Genomic DNA, 20,568 nt, shown 5'->3' with positions numbered 1-20,568 from the left:
CTTGTAATCTGACGAGAGGAAAGAAAAAAAAAGCGCCTAGAAATCAAAGATGCGGTGAAATGAAGGCTTCTAAGCTACCTTATACTGTGTGCTGTTCAGGATGGCACTGATTTCGTCCAGATTGCTCAAACCTGAAAACCTGGTGAAGTGTGGAATTGATGGGACCAACTAATGGAAAAATGGATGAAACACACACATAACAAATACAAAAAATTAACTGGATGAAAGCCTCTCAACAAATAACCAATTACTAACCACTGTGGATTGCCTGGATTCCAATTATAAGGTACACATAGGTGCAATGTATAAATATGCACTGACAGCAATGCAATCAATTGATCAATCAATCAATCAATGTGAAACAGAACCCAAGTCTGTAGTCAATAAAGAACACTGAGATTCCAATGGTGGCATGAAACAACAGACAATAACAACAGTCACTTGAATTCAAAGCAGATGACCAAAAAAAGTCATATTAATGAAATGTTCATAGGAAAATATGTTCTGAACATTTGGAAAGAGTTGATTTTTTTTTTCCATTGATGGCTGCTTACAATGGTCCAAAACAGTAAACATTCCTGGCTATACAGATTTTAGACTGAATCTACAATCTAATAATCTGTATAGCCTTGAATGTTTACTGCTTTTGTTTACTGCAGCCACCAATTATATATATATATTTATTTATTTTCGACTCTTATCACATAGTGCTGCCAAACTGCCAAATATTCAGAACTGAGTTGACATGCACAATCTTTGTATTTTAGTTTTTCACTCTTTAAACACAACAGCATGGACTGTAAGAGATCCGGGTGTATGGTGATAGATTCTTCTTAATAAGTAAGTGATAGAGGGTCTGTGCATTTGTGTCTACCTCTTTCTGACTGTGCCCAGGCGTCTCCCACAATGATGGTGTTGAAATGGAGCCTTGACTTGTCAAAGGGGGCTGGCTATTAAGTTCTAAACCAGAAGGGTCATTATACTCCGACAGGGAGTCCGGTGGAGAGGAGAAGAGAGATGTGTTGGACAGTTCATCTATACACGATAGATCCTGTAGGTGGGGCACAAAAGAGAGAGTGTGAAAGAATAGCAAAGAAAAGAAACTTATTTTGCTGAGTACACCATGAGTAAAATGAACACACAGTAAGAACCAAAATGCCTTTATGGAAAACTAAGTTACTCTGACAAATTAAGCTAAAACTGTATTTTAAAAATCTCTTTTAATAGTGAAATTAAAGTTAAATCTGGTCCAGATCATTTTGAGGACTTGCTTTCTAAGTTAAAAGTGCTCACACACCCATATATTTGCACCATAAAAACAAAACTGGTGGTTCATTCAAATAAACACAGACATGAAAGATGACTTCAGACATGGCTGGCATCCAAAGTATTTGCTGTAAATCTCAAGGAATGATTTTTCTTCCTGGAATCTCTGATGGCGATTCACATTCTCTTTCCCTTTGCTTCTCCTGACAGAACGGCATTAAGCCACAGATGAATCTGGGTACATTGGCAATGTCTCAACTATAAAACTGAACTTTTTTTGAGCAGTCAAAAGAAAACAAATAAATACAATCTCTAAACAGGTCTTTATGGTCACATAAAATAAAATAATATACCCAATCAAAATACTTTTCTACAAATGTGGGCTTACAAGATAACTAGAGACAGCACTGCTGTACTGATTATTACATAGAAAATATGGTGTGTAGTGTGAGTAATGTGAATCACAATAAGGCCATAAATGGGTATTGCTATGGTTCTGAATTATTGTATCAGTGCATTCTTGTAACCTAATGACCTGAGAAAGTAAAAGCAAAAAAAATAAATAAATAAAATAAATAAATAAATAAATAAATGCAGACCACTTTGCTGTGAAAAAGTCAGAAATCACCCTTCATTTATTTAAGTCATATTTGTCATACTTATTTATCAGAAGAAAATCTACTTCTAAATGTAGTAAATGGAAATGCGACACAAAATAATATCTAGGAAAGCACCTTCCAAAACTGGAATAAAATCACACCAAAGCATTCATCTTTGAAAGGTGAAAGACTTATGTCTATTCTTCCAGTGTAAGAAGGCAGATAGATCAACAATATGGGTCTGAAGGCATGTGTTTTGCAATTAATGTTACAATGGCTTGGCCACAGCTAGAATCCTCACTTCAATATCACTAAATATGTTTGGGATTACTTGGATTTTGAGAAGCAGAAAATGTAACCAATATCTCAGAATTAACTTTGGAGGTTCAAAAGAATATTCCCTGAGAATTTCTTTTAAAAAGCACAAAGCAAGTTTACTGATTAAAAAGAAAATAGAGGCAGCTGTATTAAAAGCAATACTTATTAAATACTGTAAGATATCATACAGAGAGAGGCTACTGTGTTTTTTCCATTAAATTCCATTAGGTTCCTGCTTCATCTGTTGATTAAAATATAATAACTTGTACTTAATAGCAATTTGAAACAGAAAAAAGTAAATATTAAAGCACCTCATTATAAACATATTCAGGGCACAAAGATAAGCACAAATCAACACCATAATCACAGTGCACTCTCTCTGAATAATAATAAATCCTGCAGTGTAATTTAAAGGGCATGTGATTGGACTGTGTATGTTTGTGCGGTGGTCCCTGAGACTAAACCAAACTGGATATGGGTCTGCATGAAGGAGATAAGGCATGCTGCCTGGGTGACATTAGCCCTTCTCTCCCTATAGCCATGGTTAACATCCAGCAGCAATCGCTCTCTGACTCATGCTAATGGAAGACACTTCCTCTTCAATCCGGTCACCCTAATCCACAATTTGCAGGTGTTAAAGGATTTATAAAACTGCTCAAACTCACATTTTAGCACAGAAAGAAAAAAAAATCATGACAAACGATGGTGACGTAAATAGAAAAAAAAAAGACTTCCTTTGTAAAAATCCAATAACATACATTTCCCATTTACAAGAAAGCGGTGAGCTATTTGGCAGAGATGAAACATGTTCAGGGCTAAATTACGGGGAAATAACACCTGCCTGTCTGCAGTGGCTAAGTGTGAAATGCTGACAGAAAGAATTGTATTTAACTATCAGAACGCATACAAAGTGTAGATTAAAAACTAATCAATATCCTATCTTGAAGCTGCAGTACATTTCAACTGGAATATGAACATTTGTCACAATATCTAGAATCGATCACCATTATGTGGCAATAGGCTGTGTACAACAGGAGTGCACACAAAAGACTAAATTCTGGAAGGGACATCATCTGATAAATGACCACTGGCTTTCTCTACAAAAATGAAAACACCATTTAAATACCTCTCCCTTAGAATACAAAAATCTACAGACTTGTTCATTATTGTATGTGTCTAGAAGTGATTAATACAGGATTAAAACTACATTAGAACTTACAAGTTTTCATGGTTGATATACTGCTCTGGAAAAGGTTTGGTTATCACTACAATTTTATTATCAAATGAGAAACAAAACAATTTTCTCTCTGCAGGAAAACAAATAAGATTTTGTTGGATCTGGTATCTTGTAGCATCAATCAAGCTTCACCATTAATCATAAGCATCTTCTATGCAATGGAGTAATAAACAACTGATGCAATACCTTAGGCAGTGGACGTCCCACCTCTGTAAAGTATTTAATCCAAAAGTGCAGTCTAGGCATTACACCAAACATCCCAATGGGAAATGAACTCAAAAGACCAAATGATACCTTAATGCATAAGCTAAACACAGCCACTGAAAAACAGCTAATTAACTCTGAATAATTCCATTACTGCTATTCACTACAGAGGCCTCAGCTATGCATAGCAATGTCTCAAATCTAAACTAAAATAATCAACCTGGTATCCTGGTGCAGTTGCACAACTCAGCCCTAATACGCAACTGGAACCACAGGTAAGAGTTTCAGAAGGAAACTATCAGATACAGATAACTCCGTGTGTGCGTGTGTGTGTGAGAGAGAGAAAGAGAGTGTTGGGGGTGGGTCTCCTTTCAGGAAATGATGCTTTTGTTGGAGGGTGATCAAGATTACTGGCAGTCAGACCCTAATTTTACCGTATGTGCTTTACTAAGAATCGACCACTGCCCTGGAGGATATTTTATGTACTTCTGACAAGGTACAAATAGGCAGTTTCTCCAAATTAAGGTTTGGGCCTAAAAGCAGTTTGAGTAAAGGCTGTTTATCAGTTATAAAGGGTTGGTTTAAAAACGGGGGTGAGGTGAAAGATTCAACAAACAACACCGTCTCCATAGCTATCAGTGCTGAGTCCAGTATGTGATGAAGTATGCCACAACTTCTACAGAATGTTATTTTCTCCATCATAACACACCATTTGATTTTCTTTTTTTTGTTTAACCTGGAAATGCAAGCAATGTTTTCAAGTGGTCATAACCTTAGACATGAAGTATGAGGTTACCTGAACGTTTTGATTCATCGATCAGAAGCTACGAATGCTCAGTGATTTTGTGATTTTGCAGTTACGTTGTTGTTTTTAACTTATACAATGTAAAAATGTTTTATATATTAATTAAAATGACAATCATAAAAATTATATGAAGCAAGGAATGTAAATAGATTTTATCCACCCAACAGTTATGCATATGAAGCATCCTGTTTATGTACTTAGTAAAACATGTTGAAAGACTATAGTATCTCATATTTCATGTTTGATTTACTCTGCTAAAATATCCAATATGAAAATATAAAACATAAGTGCTTTTATCAGCAGTGTCACGCAATATTTCCATGGCCATGATGTTTTACTTCCAACAATGCAAATATTTGCCTTACAGGTTTTAAAAAAAAAGCTCTTTATCACAGTTAACTTACATAAATCAATGAAAGGAAAGCGGAAAAATCAACTTTCAAAATGATGAGCTGATTAACAGGAAGTTAAACTTCTCTCACCTATCGGACCTATCTATAAATCTTATTAGTGTTACGGTAATTATTAAAGCCCCCCCATTCAGTAAAAAATTAGGTGTTCAAATTGTTAATGTAACTGTGTGATGCTGTTAATACACTACTATGAAAATTATGGGTGAAGTAAGCAGATAATGTTATGACTGAGCATTTCCACTTTAAAGCTGCAGTGTTCCAAAAACTGTCTCTCAAACAAGCACATTCAAACATTCAAACAGCCAGGATTTCCTACATCAAGAATGAGTGCATTCGATTCAGGAACTCTTGACGTTTGAATAATGATTCACCTATGAAAGGACTTTATGCCCACTTGTCTCTCAGCTTTGTTAGCCACCTTAAGAGCTGCAAACCATTGCATTACAAATACAGAGTTCAGAAGAATAATTTTACTATGCAACATTGAAAGCAGGAATGATAACATTCAAAAGGAAAGTGAAACTGGAAGCCTTTATTTTGTGCTACTTCAGAAAGCAATATTGAAGGCTCCAGATCACATATTAATCTTACATTAAAAGCTGAGTTTTTTTCCCTTTATAAAACGCAACCAATGACCGAGTGAATGGTTTGCATATCCTAAACAGAGTCTACATTCTACAAAGTATTCAAGCAACTACCCCTTGTTTAATAACTTCAATACTGAGTAAAACTATTCCTGTCTAAGTGAGATATAGTTAACAGCCTAAAACTGAAACTGCACATAACTGGTTATTCGTGAATTTTTAGTATACCACAAAATACGTGTCATGCGTAAACATTACTGAACACTTTGAAGAAATATGCCATATTAAAATGTGTCCAGCATTAAAGAAAGAAACTGAATATGCACCAATTCCACACAGTGGAAAAAAGCACTATAATTGGCTGATAAAAACCTGGGTTCATTTTCTTGAACCTGTTTCATGAGAGAAAAAGCAAGATCTGGTATTTATTTCAAATATTCTATGAGGACAACAGAGAACCACGCTGCCCAAATACTGATGATTACCCATATTTCCCAAACAACAAGTTGGTGTGATCAGCCACTGACCATAGTCCAAGCGAGATTTGTTGCTGAAATAAACATTTTAGTAGGTTTAACTGTCCCACAGGGTAAAGACTATCTGCTTTGACTAGTATTCAATTTTTTTTTGTAGGACCAGTAACAGCATGTTAAACCTAAAATAAAAAGAGCCCCTTGATAAACACAGAGGTATCAAGTGGTTCGACTGCTGCTAAGAAAATTTTTTGTTGGTAACACAAAGTGTGGGAGAATATTCTGACTACACCTCACTCCTTAAGGCTCACTGCTCTGATGCTGCACAAAACAGGAAACTGATGTTTGATAATTATAACTTTGCATCTCACCAGACTGATAAACAATAGTAAAAAAAAGTGCATGTACAGTGCTGTGGACAGCAAATTAGAGTGTAACTGGCAAGATTACAATAGTTGTGGTGATCTAATTTTGGAACATACATCAGACGGTCAATCTAAGCCTAAATCTTAAGCCAGTGACTGTGTTGGATCAGACAGAAACTTACCGGTGCAAAGTCTCCATTTCTGATGGATGTGAGGTCTGAGAAGTCCATGTCGCTGAAAAAATCCACAGGTGTAGAGTTAGGCTGGTACTGCCTAAAAGTCATAGGTAAAAATGTTGAGTACAATGATAAAAATGTAAACTAATTTTGCTTTCCTGAAAAAAAAATAAAAGTATTATAACTTATCACCACCATGTAGTTACACACAAGACACACAGGAATTACACAAATTCATAGACAATAAATAAATGTGGCTAATAAGATTCAAACCAGGAGGAAAAATAAGCCTGTAGGTGGAATTATTCTATGACCTATTCTGGTTTCCTTTTTCAGTGTCTGTGGTTTGTCATTTCCAATAACTTGCTAAATTAATTGAAGAAACATATACCATCATGAAAATAATAGGAATGCACAGATGAGATAAATATATTTATATAAAATGTAAATGAGAAATAAAGAAAAGCAAGTAAAAAAAAATAAATAAATAAAAATCAACAAAACTATGCTTAGACAGGTGTAAGGTGACTATTACAATGTTATGACACTACTGGATAAGCTGTACAGTAAGTTATAGCTGTGATTGACAACACAAATTCACAAAGCCTGGTACTAGCACCATATTTGCAAAGTTGAGTTTGAGTGAAGTGTTTCGATATTAAAATAAAATTATAAAAAGCTTAGTAGCATTGAAAAGAAAACAAACAAATAAAAAAAACTCTGTTTTGGCTGATGCTTGTGGTTCTAATGCAAGTATCAGAAAAGATAACTGGATAGGAGTAAACTACTAAGGCTTTACATACGGCTTACATACTTTTGTACGGCTAACGAAGCAGGTATTTCTTTACCATGCTGTTTTGCAGCAGCAGCAAAAATTTTGCAGACACAGACCTAAAGCTAAATGTATATGAAAAAAGTGGCTTTTAAAACTTCTCTGCTTTATGTACTAACTTTTACTAAGAGAAGTACTGAAAATGCCTTAGTGTTTCTGCACATGGCGTCTCAGTGAGGGAGAGCAGCCACGGAGCTCTTAAACAAAAGATCCATGTCAGACAGAAGCACGTAATTATGTGCATGTCTGTGCACGTTCAGAAGTCAAGCTCTTTGAACGCTAAACTCCACAAACTGCATTGTTATACCACAATGACTCATTATGAACAACACATTTTGAACAATATTGTGTGTCCACAAACATTACTAATTAGCTAATACAGGGTATTCTAATCTGTAATAGTGAAATAACAAAAATCCTATTTTTTTTATTCCATATTCAATATATTTTTTTTTTGCATGTCTAAGATACTTATCTTACATCAGACTGGATGTCTGAAAGAGAGAGTGAAAACGAGATGAGAAAGAAGTGTTTAGTCATCCCTCACCTCCCAGTTTGTTGCATAGTATAGTGCTGGTTGTACTGAGGCTGCTGGGAGAAGGGCTGCCACGAGTTAGCGGAAAGCATCTGACTCTGGAGAAGAAAAAGGAAACAAACATCACGTTTTTCATAAACTCTTTGGGAATGGAGTCAAACAACTGAGATAGCACCTCATACCATTCAAACGTTAGTTGAAATGGGGTGCTATTTCACAAAAACATGGAAATACCCATGAACAAACAACTTATGTCAAAAACACCCAGTGTGGCCTTGGGCCGTGATTATTTTCACTTCACATGTGCACAATGTTCAGTGAATCCCTGAAGCTGGTTTACCAACTAACCAACCAAAATGCCACAAAGTGAGGGAAGTCACCACGCAATGTTACCATTACTGGCAGAGTAGATACACGACTCTACTCTGAAAGCTGAAAGTAACTGCAACATCTAAAAAAAAAAAAAAAGAAAAAAAAAAGAAAGAAAGACAAAAGGACTAAAGACATTTTGTGGAAAACAGGCAATGATAAGAAAAGACACCTGGGAGCATCTTGTGAAAATTATAATTGACTGGGGCTAAAGAAAGTTGTGTGGGCCTGAGACGTCTGCTCTGAATGATGCCAGCGTGACCCTGGAATGGATCGAGGGGATAAGGAAATACGATGAGGCTTATGATCTATGGTTTTTTTTTTTTTTTTTAATTTCACTCACACAGACATACACACACACACACACATTATCATATATATATATATATATAACCTATAACAGGATGAACCAATTCAACTAGAGAATTGAAAGTGACATTTGCACTACATTTAAATGCTGTTTGCACATGTCCCGCACGTAAGGTGAACCAGCCTGTATGCCTTACAGCTGCATATTCATTTAGGACACAGTGTGTGCTTCAGGAAAGCAATGGAACCATGGAACAGTTTTACTTTCTGTTTTTAAAAGAAATTGGCTAATAAATGTTGAAATCAGTCATAAAAATGTTGCATTTCAAAAAGACTGAAACTATTCTACACTAAGACACGGATGGTCCAGCTTAAATAGAGAATGCAGAGGAAGGCCATGTTTCGAAATTCATCTGTTTTTTCAGCAAGCTTAAAAAAATCTGTGCAAGTGTTGTGAAACAGTATTTTATCTCTTTCAATTATCTTGAGATTCAACACATTAGACCTTTTTTATAAGGTGGCTAGTCCCTGCATTTTTATCAGTCGTTCAGTTTGAAAACATCTAGGAAAATCATGAAGAAGGGGGAAGGTATGCGGTACCTCCATGGTGTTGAGTAGTGGAGGACTGGGCACACTGTACTTGGGGCTGCCCAGCTGAGGACCCTCTGGGTGCAGGAAGTCCTCCGGGTCCATAACAGCAGATGTGACGAGAATGGGCATCAGGCTCTCTGCAGCAGCATGGTGACTGAACCAGTCAACATGCCTACGAGAGCTAAAAGTTTCATCATTTCCCAATCTTCTCTGAGGAGAGGGACAAGAATGAAAAAGAGACAGACTCTGAGAGAGTGAGAAAGAGAGAGGGGGAGAGAGAGAGAGAGAGAATATTATAAACCAAAACTGAGAAGGCTATGTTTTACAACTATTTGCACTGATGTGAAACCAGATACAGCCATTCCATTGTCTAGGCAAATACCAACACAGAGATTAAATTCACACAGAAACAAAACACAAATTTATGAGAACTTGAGTTATATTCATGTTATTCTAATGTAGTAAACAATATATATGGCAGGTGAGAAAAAGAGTGGTGAGTGGATCAGAGTGCTAGGAGAAACAGTAAAGATAAACTTAACCAACAAGCAAACCCATTAAAACCTAAAATGTGTGTTAATCCTCTGCAGTCCATATTTAACAGTTAGGTCATGTTATGTGCAGTTTTGATTTTCCATTTCCAGCTATTTTATTAATCTCTTGGCAGGTTTGGTTACTGTTCCTGAAAGCCTGGTGTGTGTACGTAAGTTCTCTTACGACTGCTTTGTAGTAGTCCTTGTTCAGAAAGCAACTCTTATCTGAAACACTCTATATAGCATAAATGTAGACGGGCGGAGGATTGCTGTAAGCACGAATAAGGTTACGTGTAAATGATTGGGATGTGTTTTGGTTGCTCATAAAACATTATTAATTAAAAATTGTCAGTTTCTATAGTGTTGTTATATGAAACTATCTGTAAAAATGTAACTGTTATTCAAAAAAAATTATATCAAATTAATCCATTACATAAAATGTGGGGACATTTTGGTGGTCCACGGTACGGGCCCTTTAACTCTTAACGGTGACAATAAAGTTAGTTTTTTTAACCCGTGTAGCGAGCCGAGGAATCCGACGTTTAACAGATATACTGGATATTAAGTTTGCTGGATTTTAAACGCCACCGGTTTAAAGAAAAAACGAGCTCACCCGTGAAACATGAAACCTCGAATGTTTTACCTAGTGTCTCCACAGTCGCTTCATTGCCTTAACTTAACGATATAAGACGTTTATAACACACCAAAAAGCCCTAAACGAACCGTCTATATTGTCACCCGCTGTTTTTCACCGTAAACCGAGCCGGTTTATTAAAGAGGCCGTAATCTATTGTTTGTTCGGCTAGCTGCTAGTTGGTCGTTAGCTCTATCGCTAACGGCATTCGCTCGAGCTACACCGTCTCTGAGTCTCGCGCACATAAAGAGAACACTCACCACGCGCAGCTCACTCTCATTTTCCCGCCATTCTTTGTCCCGCGGGCCGGGTCTCTTCTCACTCCACGATAATCGGTCCGTGTAAAACTACAGCTTTTACGCCATTATAATTTTCTCTTATTTTTCTTGGCACGGTTGTTTATCTCACTTCCTGGTCGACGTCGCCATCTTAATTTAGGAAGGAGGAATCTTCCGCTGGCGTTGGCGACGTCACGAGCTCGACGGCCGCCGTTCAGCTGAGCTTCGGTTTCAGTTAAACTCGACTGACAGTAAAGAAACTGGACTGGGTTAAAAAGTACTTTCCAGAGTTCGTACAAAGAATAACCGTTTTACCCCTGTTCTCTGTATGATTCCCTGAGTATGTTCGAATTATACTATTTGTATTCTATTCTAATGAATTCTTTTCGGAACTACTGGGCTGAGGGGAAAGGGGCCCACACACTCCTGGTGACTGCGACCCCTCATCCCCCTGTTGGGAGTATTTCCTCAATCCTGCTCTTCACTACTGCCCACGTAACAATGATCTGACTGCTCCCCACGAGATTCCAGTTACTCTATAAGTTTATTTTTTGGTTAAAAATAACCAAAAAACATAGGTGGTGTGGCCGGATCTTGGATCAATCTTTCTGAAGATCAATGTTTTCCCCGTGACTGTATTGGTTTCCTCATTAGTATCATTACCACTGTCATCATCATTCCTACCAACAGCACAACTGTGTTATTTATCCGTGTAATTTCACATTTTAATAAAACACAGCTGCAAACACCTACATGGACTTTGTGTGTTTCACTCCTGTTGTACACTTAACTCATAATCTATATATGTAAAGCATAACTGAATGTAAATCCATGTTGTTCTTAATATATTTTCTGTTTAAATATATAGTTAATTACTAGAGTAATAGAATACTGTTTCTTTGACTGTCCTTTAGCTACTACATATACTTTGTGTATTTTTGTATTAACTTATATATAGGTAATATTCACTGTACTTTGTCACATTTTTGCACATTGATAACTAGTTTGTTGCCTTGTACTAATATACATTTAGGCTCCTTTATAATGTTTCTGCTAGTAAGCAATGCAATTAATTTGAATCTTTTCATATGAATTAAACTGAAAAAAAATATGCAATGTAAACAATATAGACACCTGGATTTGTTAAGACAATAGCCCATACAAATATATGCCGCTGTGATTTACAGCTTGTAGTGTTACTTCTCATTATTTAAGATATAACACCCCCTTCACTTCAGTAATATTTGCTATAGTGAGGTTTGTTTTGTAGTGAAGTGTGCAACACAAAAGACTTTCTCTCTGCTTTATTTGTGAAGGCTGCAAAGCTGCTCCATGTAAAACACACAAATCGAATACAATGTGCTATTCTGAGCATAAAATAATGAATGAATTCCAGTGGTGTATTACATATGTAATAACATAAGTTAGAACTATGCTTTAGTCAAATGTGAGGCGACTAATCTGCAATTAATGGTGTAAGCTGATGTGCTCCTTCACCACAGTGGCCCATGGGCACAAGACAGCAGAAAAGGCCTTGTGAGAAAAAAAAAAAAAGAAAAGAATGTGGCTGTGCTTTTATATTAGCGCCCCCCTCTGGATACTCTTCGTAATTACACAAGCTTATTATCAATAAAATGTATTGGAGTTCCACAGTTCATGGACTTTGAAAGGCTTTATAACCCCCATCTTCATGCCTCACACATCAGTGTGTTAACAGCTCGTCAGGACTCTTTCTACAGGTGCCCTCCGCGTTAAATGCACAAGGCGCCCTACATGACTCCAGTCTCAATTCCCACCGTCTGACTCCGAGTCTCTCTCCGTGACAGAATCCCCCGCTGCTTTTATTTTAACGGATTTGGAGGACGATGGAGCTCCCTTTGGAGATACGAGTTTTTGTCCTGTCTATGACAGCGCCGTTTGTGCTTTATGCAGTGAACAATTTCTCTTCATTGCTAACGTAAGTCATCCTCTTCAATATCTTTGCAATAGACTTAAAGACCCTTTGTAATGGACCAACGTATTCCAAGCATATTCCAGATTCCACGCATCTGAAACCTCATTGGCTAATTATTGTTTTATTAGGGGTCCACACACTGATGCTTTAAATGTTATCTCACATGGCATGAGTTTCCTTTTCCTATGTTGTCCTATTTTGCCTTGTCATTTCTTGTTCTGTCCCACCGTCCTCAGAACTGAGGTTCTTAAAAAAGGGCCTCGGCAAACAACTTCTTCATTCAGATTCTTGAGGATAACAGATTACTCAATGTTCAGTTTGTTTACTAATATTTTATAGCACAATTATTAAATATTCCTCTGTTTGTTATTAAAAAAAAACATGTTACCCATGATGCATTGTGTCAAATAGCCTTTTTTTCAGTTTCTTGCAAATGTAACCTTTAGGTCAGTTCCTGGTTCAGTGTGATTAGTAAATTAACCAAAATGTTTTACAGAGTGTTCTCGCATTTTTATTTATTTTTAATGTATGTATAATTTAAAAAAATGTGTTGCAAGCAGTCTTTCTGAAGGATTAAATCTGAAATTGTGCATGTTTTTGTGAGGTGAGAACAACCCAGCACCTCTTACCAACTCTGAACAACTCTGACTCAGTGGGTTTCTCTAAACTACAGCATTCCACAGCAGACCTTTTTGAATGATTTGCTGACACTTTAATCACTCCATAATGCAGACATTGTAAAGAGAAACTTTAAAAAAGACAGATAATTAGAGGGGCTGACCTCTGCACGCAATTCTGACAAAATGCTCTCTGTTCTCAAAGATAAGTTGGGTACAGTTATCTGCGGGCCTGATGTTCTAGACATCATCACTAACTGTTTTGTGTGTGTATGTGTGTGTGTGTGTTTACTCAGGCCGCTGCTTATACTGGGAATTGAAGGAGCTATTCTTATTACTGTTTTCTTCATGGCCTACCTGTGTGTTCGAAATGAAAAGACAGTGGATCCTCTGTTCTACGGTAAGTGGGTAGATAGTGTTGGCTAAATAGTAGAGTTTTTTTGCTCAGTGGTAACTGATAACACCGGAAAAAGGATTTGCTTATGACTTATATTGCACTGTATAGTTCTATTACGGCAGTGTATTCCAAAATATGAAAACCGAAAGCTGGAACATTTAGTTTATGTAAAGGAACACTAGGTAACGTTTGGTATTTTTGCTCCTGGGCTCCCCCTACTGTTGCACAATGTAATTCACTTTTACAACACTGGCCTGAAATCAAGTTTGCAGGGATGGTGCAGAGGGGTGGTTTCCTACCCTCCTCCAAAAGTTACATAGTGCATTTTCTGCAGTGCCGAGCCCAGAGTAGAAATAATAGAAGCGCTGTTCTCTCTTTTACAGGTCAGTGAAGCATCTCAGTGATTTTGATCTGTAATTTTAAAGTAAAAATACTACCTACTGTTCCTATAAAAGTAAGCTGCACCCTGTAACTAGTGCACTGTTACTCTGCCTTCAATATAATACTTCTTTGTATTATTTAAACAAACGAAACTATGAACCACAACACATTGATCATACTGAGATACTGTTATCTGTGTGTGTTTGTGTGCTTGTGAGTGTGTGTGTGTGGGGGGTGGGGGTGGGGTTGGGGGGGGGGGGGGGGGTTGACTATTCATGCCCAAAAATGAACTTTAAGCTCAGCTTTAATCCTGGACCTATAGCTGTAATGGAGTCTGCTCACCTCTTGTTGGACCATCCCTGAAACAACACACAGTAATCAATCAGCATCCAGGCCTCAGGCTCTCTCAGGCCTTCTCCTCTGTTTGTCTGGCTGTCAGTCCTAATCCATGTCCCTCTGCCAACCTTACTGGGCAACGAGGGCCTGCTGAGGCTATTCTTAAACATTAGGAAGTGCCCTTTCCAGCACTGTGGGGCGGACATTCAGGAAAAGCAGCCCTATTTCTTCATGATAAAAATCTAGCCTCAACTACATAGCCACGGGCCATCATAAACTCCTGTAGAGAGAGAAATCAATAGCTGGAGAGGAAAGGAAAGAGAGAAAAATGTACAGCACCGAGAGAGAAGAGAGCAAGGGGAGAGGTTGGTCTGATGGAAAGATCGTAGAGGGAAAAAAAAGCTCATGCCTAAGGCCTAATTGTGGTCATTTTCTCACCATGGCTTTATCTCTATTTCAGTATTTGCGGTATTTTCTTTCACCTCCGTGGCTGACCTCACGACTGCGCTCGAGCAGGATGGCTACATCAAAGGCTTTATAGCCTTCTACATTAATAAGGTTAATACACAGAACACTTTCATAAATGCTGTCATGATAAGTTCACTAAAATGCATTAGCTAAAATGAAAAACAAATAATAATAATATTAGTAATAATAGTAGGAATAATAATAAATGACATTTATAAAGCACTTTTTAATGGCTCAAAGATGCTGTTTACAATGGGAATGACATCTGACAGTCAAACAAAATGAAAGGAACATAGAACACAGTACAAAACACGAGGTGTAATAACATGGATCGGCCTGTTATAGGTTTCAGGAAAGAGAGTGGTTATATGCAACAGAAAACAGACGTGGTTTAAGGTTGAATGTGAATAGTGATAGAGAGTTTGTGGAGGGAGAGAGTTCCAGAGGCTTGGAGCAAGTCTGATCGGCCTCCAGAAGATGCATGTTGCAATAATCAATGTGGTTGCAGATGAATGTAGGGATGAGGCTTTCAGTAGCAGACTGGGAAAGAGATGGACAGATTTCTGCAATGGTGAGAAGGTCAAAAGGGTTTTTATTATGGAGTCAACATGAAAATCAGATGTGAGAGTAGAGTCAAGGATGACACACATCAGTTTCTGTAAATGCTTGATCATGCAAACATGTTTACGACATACATCACATACTTTTCTTACGTTGTATTTTTTGCCATGAATCCTTGTGTTGATTTATGTAAATCATTTTATTATTTTTTTTTTGTTCTTTCTCTGCCTTTAAATTTATTTAAAAGATCTCTGTCTTAATTAGCGCTGCAAGATTAATCAGTTTGTATATCAAAATCACATTTTGAAAATGTGCAATAATCACATAGCAAAAGCTGCAATTTTAGTCATGGCCCACTTTATCAAGAACTATGTCTGAGCAATTTTAAATAGTGATATATTTTAGTTTATAGATAACATTCAGTGCCAAAAATTAAAGCCAGATTTTATTTGTTATAATACCATTACTGGACCTTAATTTATAATATATAACTGTATTTTAAATTGCATATGTCTTATGATGCATCTTGACTCCCTCCCAGCACAGGTACTATAAGCTATCAAAATGCTAAAAGAAATGATATCATATTCTCACTGTTTTTTTTTTATGGCACAGGGCGAACCATATTTAAACACAGCTTATTGCATCATGATGAACTACTGGAACGGAGTGGTGCACTTTGTTCTTCTCCTAGCAGCTGTCCGTTGCATGAGGAAAGGGTGAATATCTCATTTACACACAGCGCTAATGGGAACACAGAGAGAGAGAGAGAGAGAGAATGGCTGTACATTAGTGAATATTTATGTTCACTATAGTGTATAAGTATTCTGTACTGTTTGATATTAAAATATATTTCTTAATTTAAACTAAAGGCATGCTTCTTAAGTTTCATGGAACTAATGCTAATGTAATTAAGTAAGCCAAGCTTGTAGCCAACAATTAACATCATGCTACATTGCTACATGCTACATTACTACCTTAACTACTAGCCGTAGTTGTGTGGTTTCTAACACTGAATTACATTCTGTTATCAATAAAATATGTCAAAGTAAGAAACCACAACTCAAGTCTAAATGAGGGCATCCGTTTTATGTTAGCCACATTATCATAACACCAGTGCAAGACTAAAAACAACAAACATGTCTTGGCTAATTGTCTACATTTGGGACAAGGGGAAGGGTGTTTAAATGGGAGTTTTGGGCCAGTACTTCAGGATAATACATTTCACTCACTCTTTCTTTCTCTTTGTTGCTGTGTAGGACGCCATATCGGCGTATAGGTCTGCTTTGGGCTGGTTCTGTGATAACCACTCACATTGTCTTTATCCCAGGTGTCATCATAGGTGAGATACTTGAGCACTCCTGGAGCAAGTGAAACACATTCTATCTGAGAATAATGAACATATTTTTTAGAACGGCGCTATGCTAGTTAAAGAATTAGCTTATGTTTGTAGTCAAGTCTACTCTGTAATGTCTCAGCGAAAGATGACACATTTCTTAAAGCAGTAAAGCAATTTATTAACAGTGATTTGTGTTGTTTACCTGTTTTAATTCAAGGGAAACACGGCAAGTCCATCTATCCAGCCTTTTGGAACAATATCCTTTCCTTGATTCTGTCTGTGTGTGCTGCTCTACAGCTTTATAACAGACCGAGGGATCTGCCAATCATCCCAGCAGACAAGGTGACTTTTCTTTGTATTGACTCCAGCTAAAAACAGATTCTAGTCAGGGCTACTGTTCAATTCTGAAACTGATGTGTAGGGCATGGACTTGAATCTAACAAATATTCAAATCACGGATGCGACATGTAAGTAAACTATGCACAGTGGAAATGTAAGAAACCATTCTTCATTTACTTAATTTTGTAAGAAAATAAATAAATACATGTAATTATATATTAATTTAAAACATTGGTGTCATTTTTTCTAGCACCTACTCTGTATACCCAGCCTTTATCACATTTTCCATTCTTACTCAGGGGTTTGACTTCATCAGAGAAACCCTGCAGGGATATTTTTTCAGCACCTCCAGAGTTCAGTCTTAAATGCCATTCAATAAATAAATCAAGGATGCTCCCTGGCTTTTGCAGAGAACTGAATGAGTAAAGCATTTGAAATGTTCTCTCTGTCTGTAGGTTGCAGAGGAGCAGAAGAAAGGACTACTGTCACGTCCCAGAGAACTTTTCCTCACACTCTGTCTGTTAGGGGCCATGGCCTTCACTGTGTTCAGAGGCTTTGTAAATACATTTATTTATTTATTCAGGCTTCACTCAATACTTAATAATTTCACTCTCTTAATAATTTCACTTTCAAAAACTATAATAACAACATGTAGCAGTTCCATAGAAATAAGTAAATAATATCCCTTAAGATGAATAGGGTTTAAAGTGTAAGCATTAAATATGAACATTATGTTGTTCCTTTTTACAGGTTGTTCTTGAATGTGCGCTGGATATCTGCTTCACCTACATTTACCAGTATGAGCCTTATCTGAAGGACAATGTGGCTTTCCCCAAAGTTATGGTAATGACATTATTAAATCTACAATCTGAGTCTAAGGCGGCACGATGCTCTGGGTGACTGTCTGTGAGGAGTGTGGTGTGTTCTCCCTGTGTCTGTGTGGGTTTCCTCCGGGTGACTGTCTGTGAGAAGTGTGGTGTGTTCTCCCTGTGTCTGTGTGGGTTTCCTCCGGGTGACTGTCTGTGAGGAGTGTGGTGTGTTCTCCCTGTGTCTGTGTGGGTTTCCTCCGGGTGACTGTCTGTGAGGAGTTGTTGTGTTCTCCCTGTGTCTGCGTGGGTTTCCTCCGGGTGACTGTCTGTGAGGAGTGTGGTGTGTTCTTCCTGTGTCTGCGTGGGTTTCCTCCGGGTGACTGTCTGTGAGGAGTGTGGTGTGTTCTCCCTGTGTCTGCGTGGATTTCCTCCGGGTGACTGTCTGTGAGGAGTGTGGTGTGTTCTCCCTGTGTCTGCGTGGGTTTCCTCCGGGTGACTGTTTGTGAGGAGTGTGGTGTGTTCTCCCTGTGTCTGCGTGGGTTTCCTCCGGGTGACTGTCTGTGAGGAGTGTGGTGTGTTCTCCCTGTGTCTGCGTGGGTTTCCTCCGGGTGACTGTCTGTGAGGAGTGTGGTGTGTTCTCCCTGTGTCTGCGTGGGTTTCCTCCGGGTGACTGTCTGTGAGGAGTGTGGTGTGTTCTCCCTGTGTCCTGCTCCGGTTTCCTCCCACAGTCCAAAAACACACGTTGGTAGGTGGATTGGCGACTCAAAAGTGTCGGAATGTGTGAGTGTGTGTGTTGCCCTGTGAAGGACTGGCGCTCCCTCCAGGGTGTAGTCTAATTTTCTGGTCTAAATCAAACACCTTCTGATTATTTATGTTGAAAGTTGGATGAACTCTTGAGTTTAAAATGTTTGAAATGACTTTTCTGCCGGCATTGCCAAAGCAAAGACCTAAAATGATTGTTTAAAAGCTGAATATTTTGTCTGTACTTATCGTTCTCTATATGGATGTTTAAGCTAATACGTTTCAACAGTGCCTGCTAGGTGTTGTAGTGAGGGAAAGCACACTAAATTGTGACAACAACTAAACAAACTGATATTGTCATGTTCCAATCTGCTGTAGATGCTGGTTGTCCTCTTCTATGCGTTACCCATGCTAATGGCATGTATTTATGGGCTGAATATCCCAGGATGCACATGGATGCTGGACTGGACTTTGCTCCTTGCAGGGGCCTTAGCTCAGGTAAATAAACCAAGCCACACACGTTCATACAGTACTGTGCAAAAAGTCCAAAGTAAATACAGATAAAAAATATTAACAGATCAGATAAAGATGCTGGTTATGTTCCTAGAACTAAGGACTGACCAATCCAGAGCCCAGACTCAAAACCGTTAAATGTGATCGATTCGTTTGGGAGTTTTGGACACATCCATTTCTGGGAATTTGAAGCAAGTCTCTGGGAAATAATGGCAGCTGTAATAAATGGATAAAAACATGTTAAATACTGATGAAAGTTGTATGTTTTGACTGTGACATTTGCAAATAACTTTATATACAATGCTCAGAAATTGAAAATGGTAGCATTAATTAGTCAGCACCTTATTGAATATGTTGTACAAACAAATATCACGTTCTTCCAGACACAGTGGGCCCACATTGGAGCATCTGTGCATTCCAGAACTCCCTTCACCTACCGCATCCCTAAAGATGAATGGAGGCTGGTCATGACTCTCAATATGCTGTTTATGGCTGTCCCTCTGCTGCTGGCTCTGCACATCTACAGACAGCCAGCCTTCTTCATGAAGACAGTGAAACCAGGACATACAGACAATGACAAAAAACGAAAGTAAACGTGATACAAGTGCAGAAACGTCAATGCAAAGGCTCGTGAACCTATGGACCCAAACACTAGTGACAACAAAGCCCTGGTGGTCATGTAATGGATGAACAAGAGCCTTTAAAATGAAAGCCATATGGCAAAACCCCAAAATACTGTATGTTATTGTACACAAGAACCGAGACTACTGAGTTCTGAACATGGTGGACCTTGCTTTCCAACCATTGCTTCTAAGAGTAAGTGCTAAAACCACACCCTTATCGGGTTTTCCTGGAGCCTCTTGGCCAAGTGACCCTTGACTCTGCCTGGTGTTCAGACTATTGGACTCGGATAAGCTTCACTCTTCTGGAGCAAACGCTTATCGTTGAGGGTTGAGCCACTGAGAGTGAGTCATTTGATGAAATCCATATTCTGAAAGACTCTGGACTCTGACACACGTTTCTGCCACACAACATCAAGTGTAGAATTACTACATAGAGTAGTTTGGAGATGGTTTGCGAAAGTGCGCTGGGTTCCGACAACAGTAACTACTACAAAGATGCCTTATGAACCCACAGATCTACTCTTATCTAAACAAGCCACAGTAATGTACAGGCAACAGGATTACTCCATTAAAAGATGCTCTGCTTTTAGGTTAAATTATCTTTGTACGGACTTGTTCTTGCTTGTTGTTGTTTGCTAAGATCTAGAATCATTTCAATCTCTTGCTGTAGTGGGTGCAGTTAACCTTGACATATTTCAGCGATTAAAAACAAAGGCTTACAACAAAACTCTTATTCTTTTAATGTTTCTTCCAAAGGAAGCAGGCTGTATTCGTCTGTGGGAGTGATGTTCCCTGATATGAACCCGCTCTTGTGAAATTCCCTGTTTGTTATTCACCCGACTTTAAAGGTTCCATTTCCCTTACAGAAGTGTGACTTCAACTTATGCCATTAAGAGCTTGGGCAGCACACGCATTCCACCCATTACACATCCCCCTCCTCTTCACTTCACTTCCCTTGCCAAGCCTCTG

General features: G+C 38.1%; 2 protein-coding genes across 9 annotated transcripts in view; one reads left to right on the top strand and one right to left on the bottom strand.

Annotated features, from left to right (window-relative positions):
• LOC136675551 (protein strawberry notch homolog 2-like) overlaps positions 1 to 11,177 on the bottom strand; it is a 30,059-nt gene extending 18,882 nt beyond the window's left edge. The window contains exons 1-6 of one of the 8 annotated variants that reach the window (XM_066652150.1): positions 10,504 to 11,177; positions 9,086 to 9,322; positions 7,820 to 7,905; positions 6,447 to 6,537; positions 875 to 1,051; positions 79 to 168 (exon numbers count right to left, since the gene is read on the bottom strand). In XM_066652150.1, the coding sequence (XP_066508247.1) occupies positions 79 to 168; positions 875 to 1,051; positions 6,447 to 6,537; positions 7,820 to 7,905; positions 9,086 to 9,205 (564 nt within the window). In that variant the 5' untranslated portion in view covers positions 9,206 to 9,322; positions 10,504 to 11,177. Of the gene's footprint in view, positions 1 to 78; positions 169 to 874; positions 1,052 to 6,446; positions 6,538 to 7,819; positions 7,906 to 8,200; positions 8,242 to 9,085; positions 9,323 to 9,640; positions 9,739 to 10,222; positions 10,411 to 10,503 lie in introns of those variants that run through there. The other 7 variants (XM_066652154.1, XM_066652151.1, XM_066652152.1 and 4 more) reach the window with 7 other exon arrangements.
• A 1,203-nt stretch (positions 11,178 to 12,380) lies between these two features.
• On the top strand, positions 12,381 to 20,235 carry LOC136676018 (transmembrane 6 superfamily member 2-like). Its single transcript, XM_066652867.1, has 10 exons — positions 12,381 to 12,478; positions 13,389 to 13,492; positions 14,667 to 14,764; positions 15,851 to 15,954; positions 16,495 to 16,577; positions 16,792 to 16,916; positions 17,369 to 17,470; positions 17,664 to 17,756; positions 18,842 to 18,961; positions 19,360 to 20,235. Exons 1-10 carry the CDS (start codon positions 12,387 to 12,389, stop codon positions 19,567 to 19,569), a joined length of 1,131 nt encoding a protein of 376 aa, XP_066508964.1. The 5' UTR covers positions 12,381 to 12,386; the 3' UTR covers positions 19,570 to 20,235.
• Positions 20,236 to 20,568: the final 333 nt, after the last annotated feature.

Source organism: Hoplias malabaricus, chromosome X1, assembly GCF_029633855.1.
Source record: "Hoplias malabaricus isolate fHopMal1 chromosome X1, fHopMal1.hap1, whole genome shotgun sequence".
In the NCBI taxonomy this organism is placed as follows: Eukaryota; Metazoa; Chordata; class Actinopteri; order Characiformes; family Erythrinidae; genus Hoplias; species Hoplias malabaricus.
The sequence above is the reverse complement of the archived record's forward strand: the minus strand, read 5'-3'. Positions and strand labels throughout refer to the sequence as shown.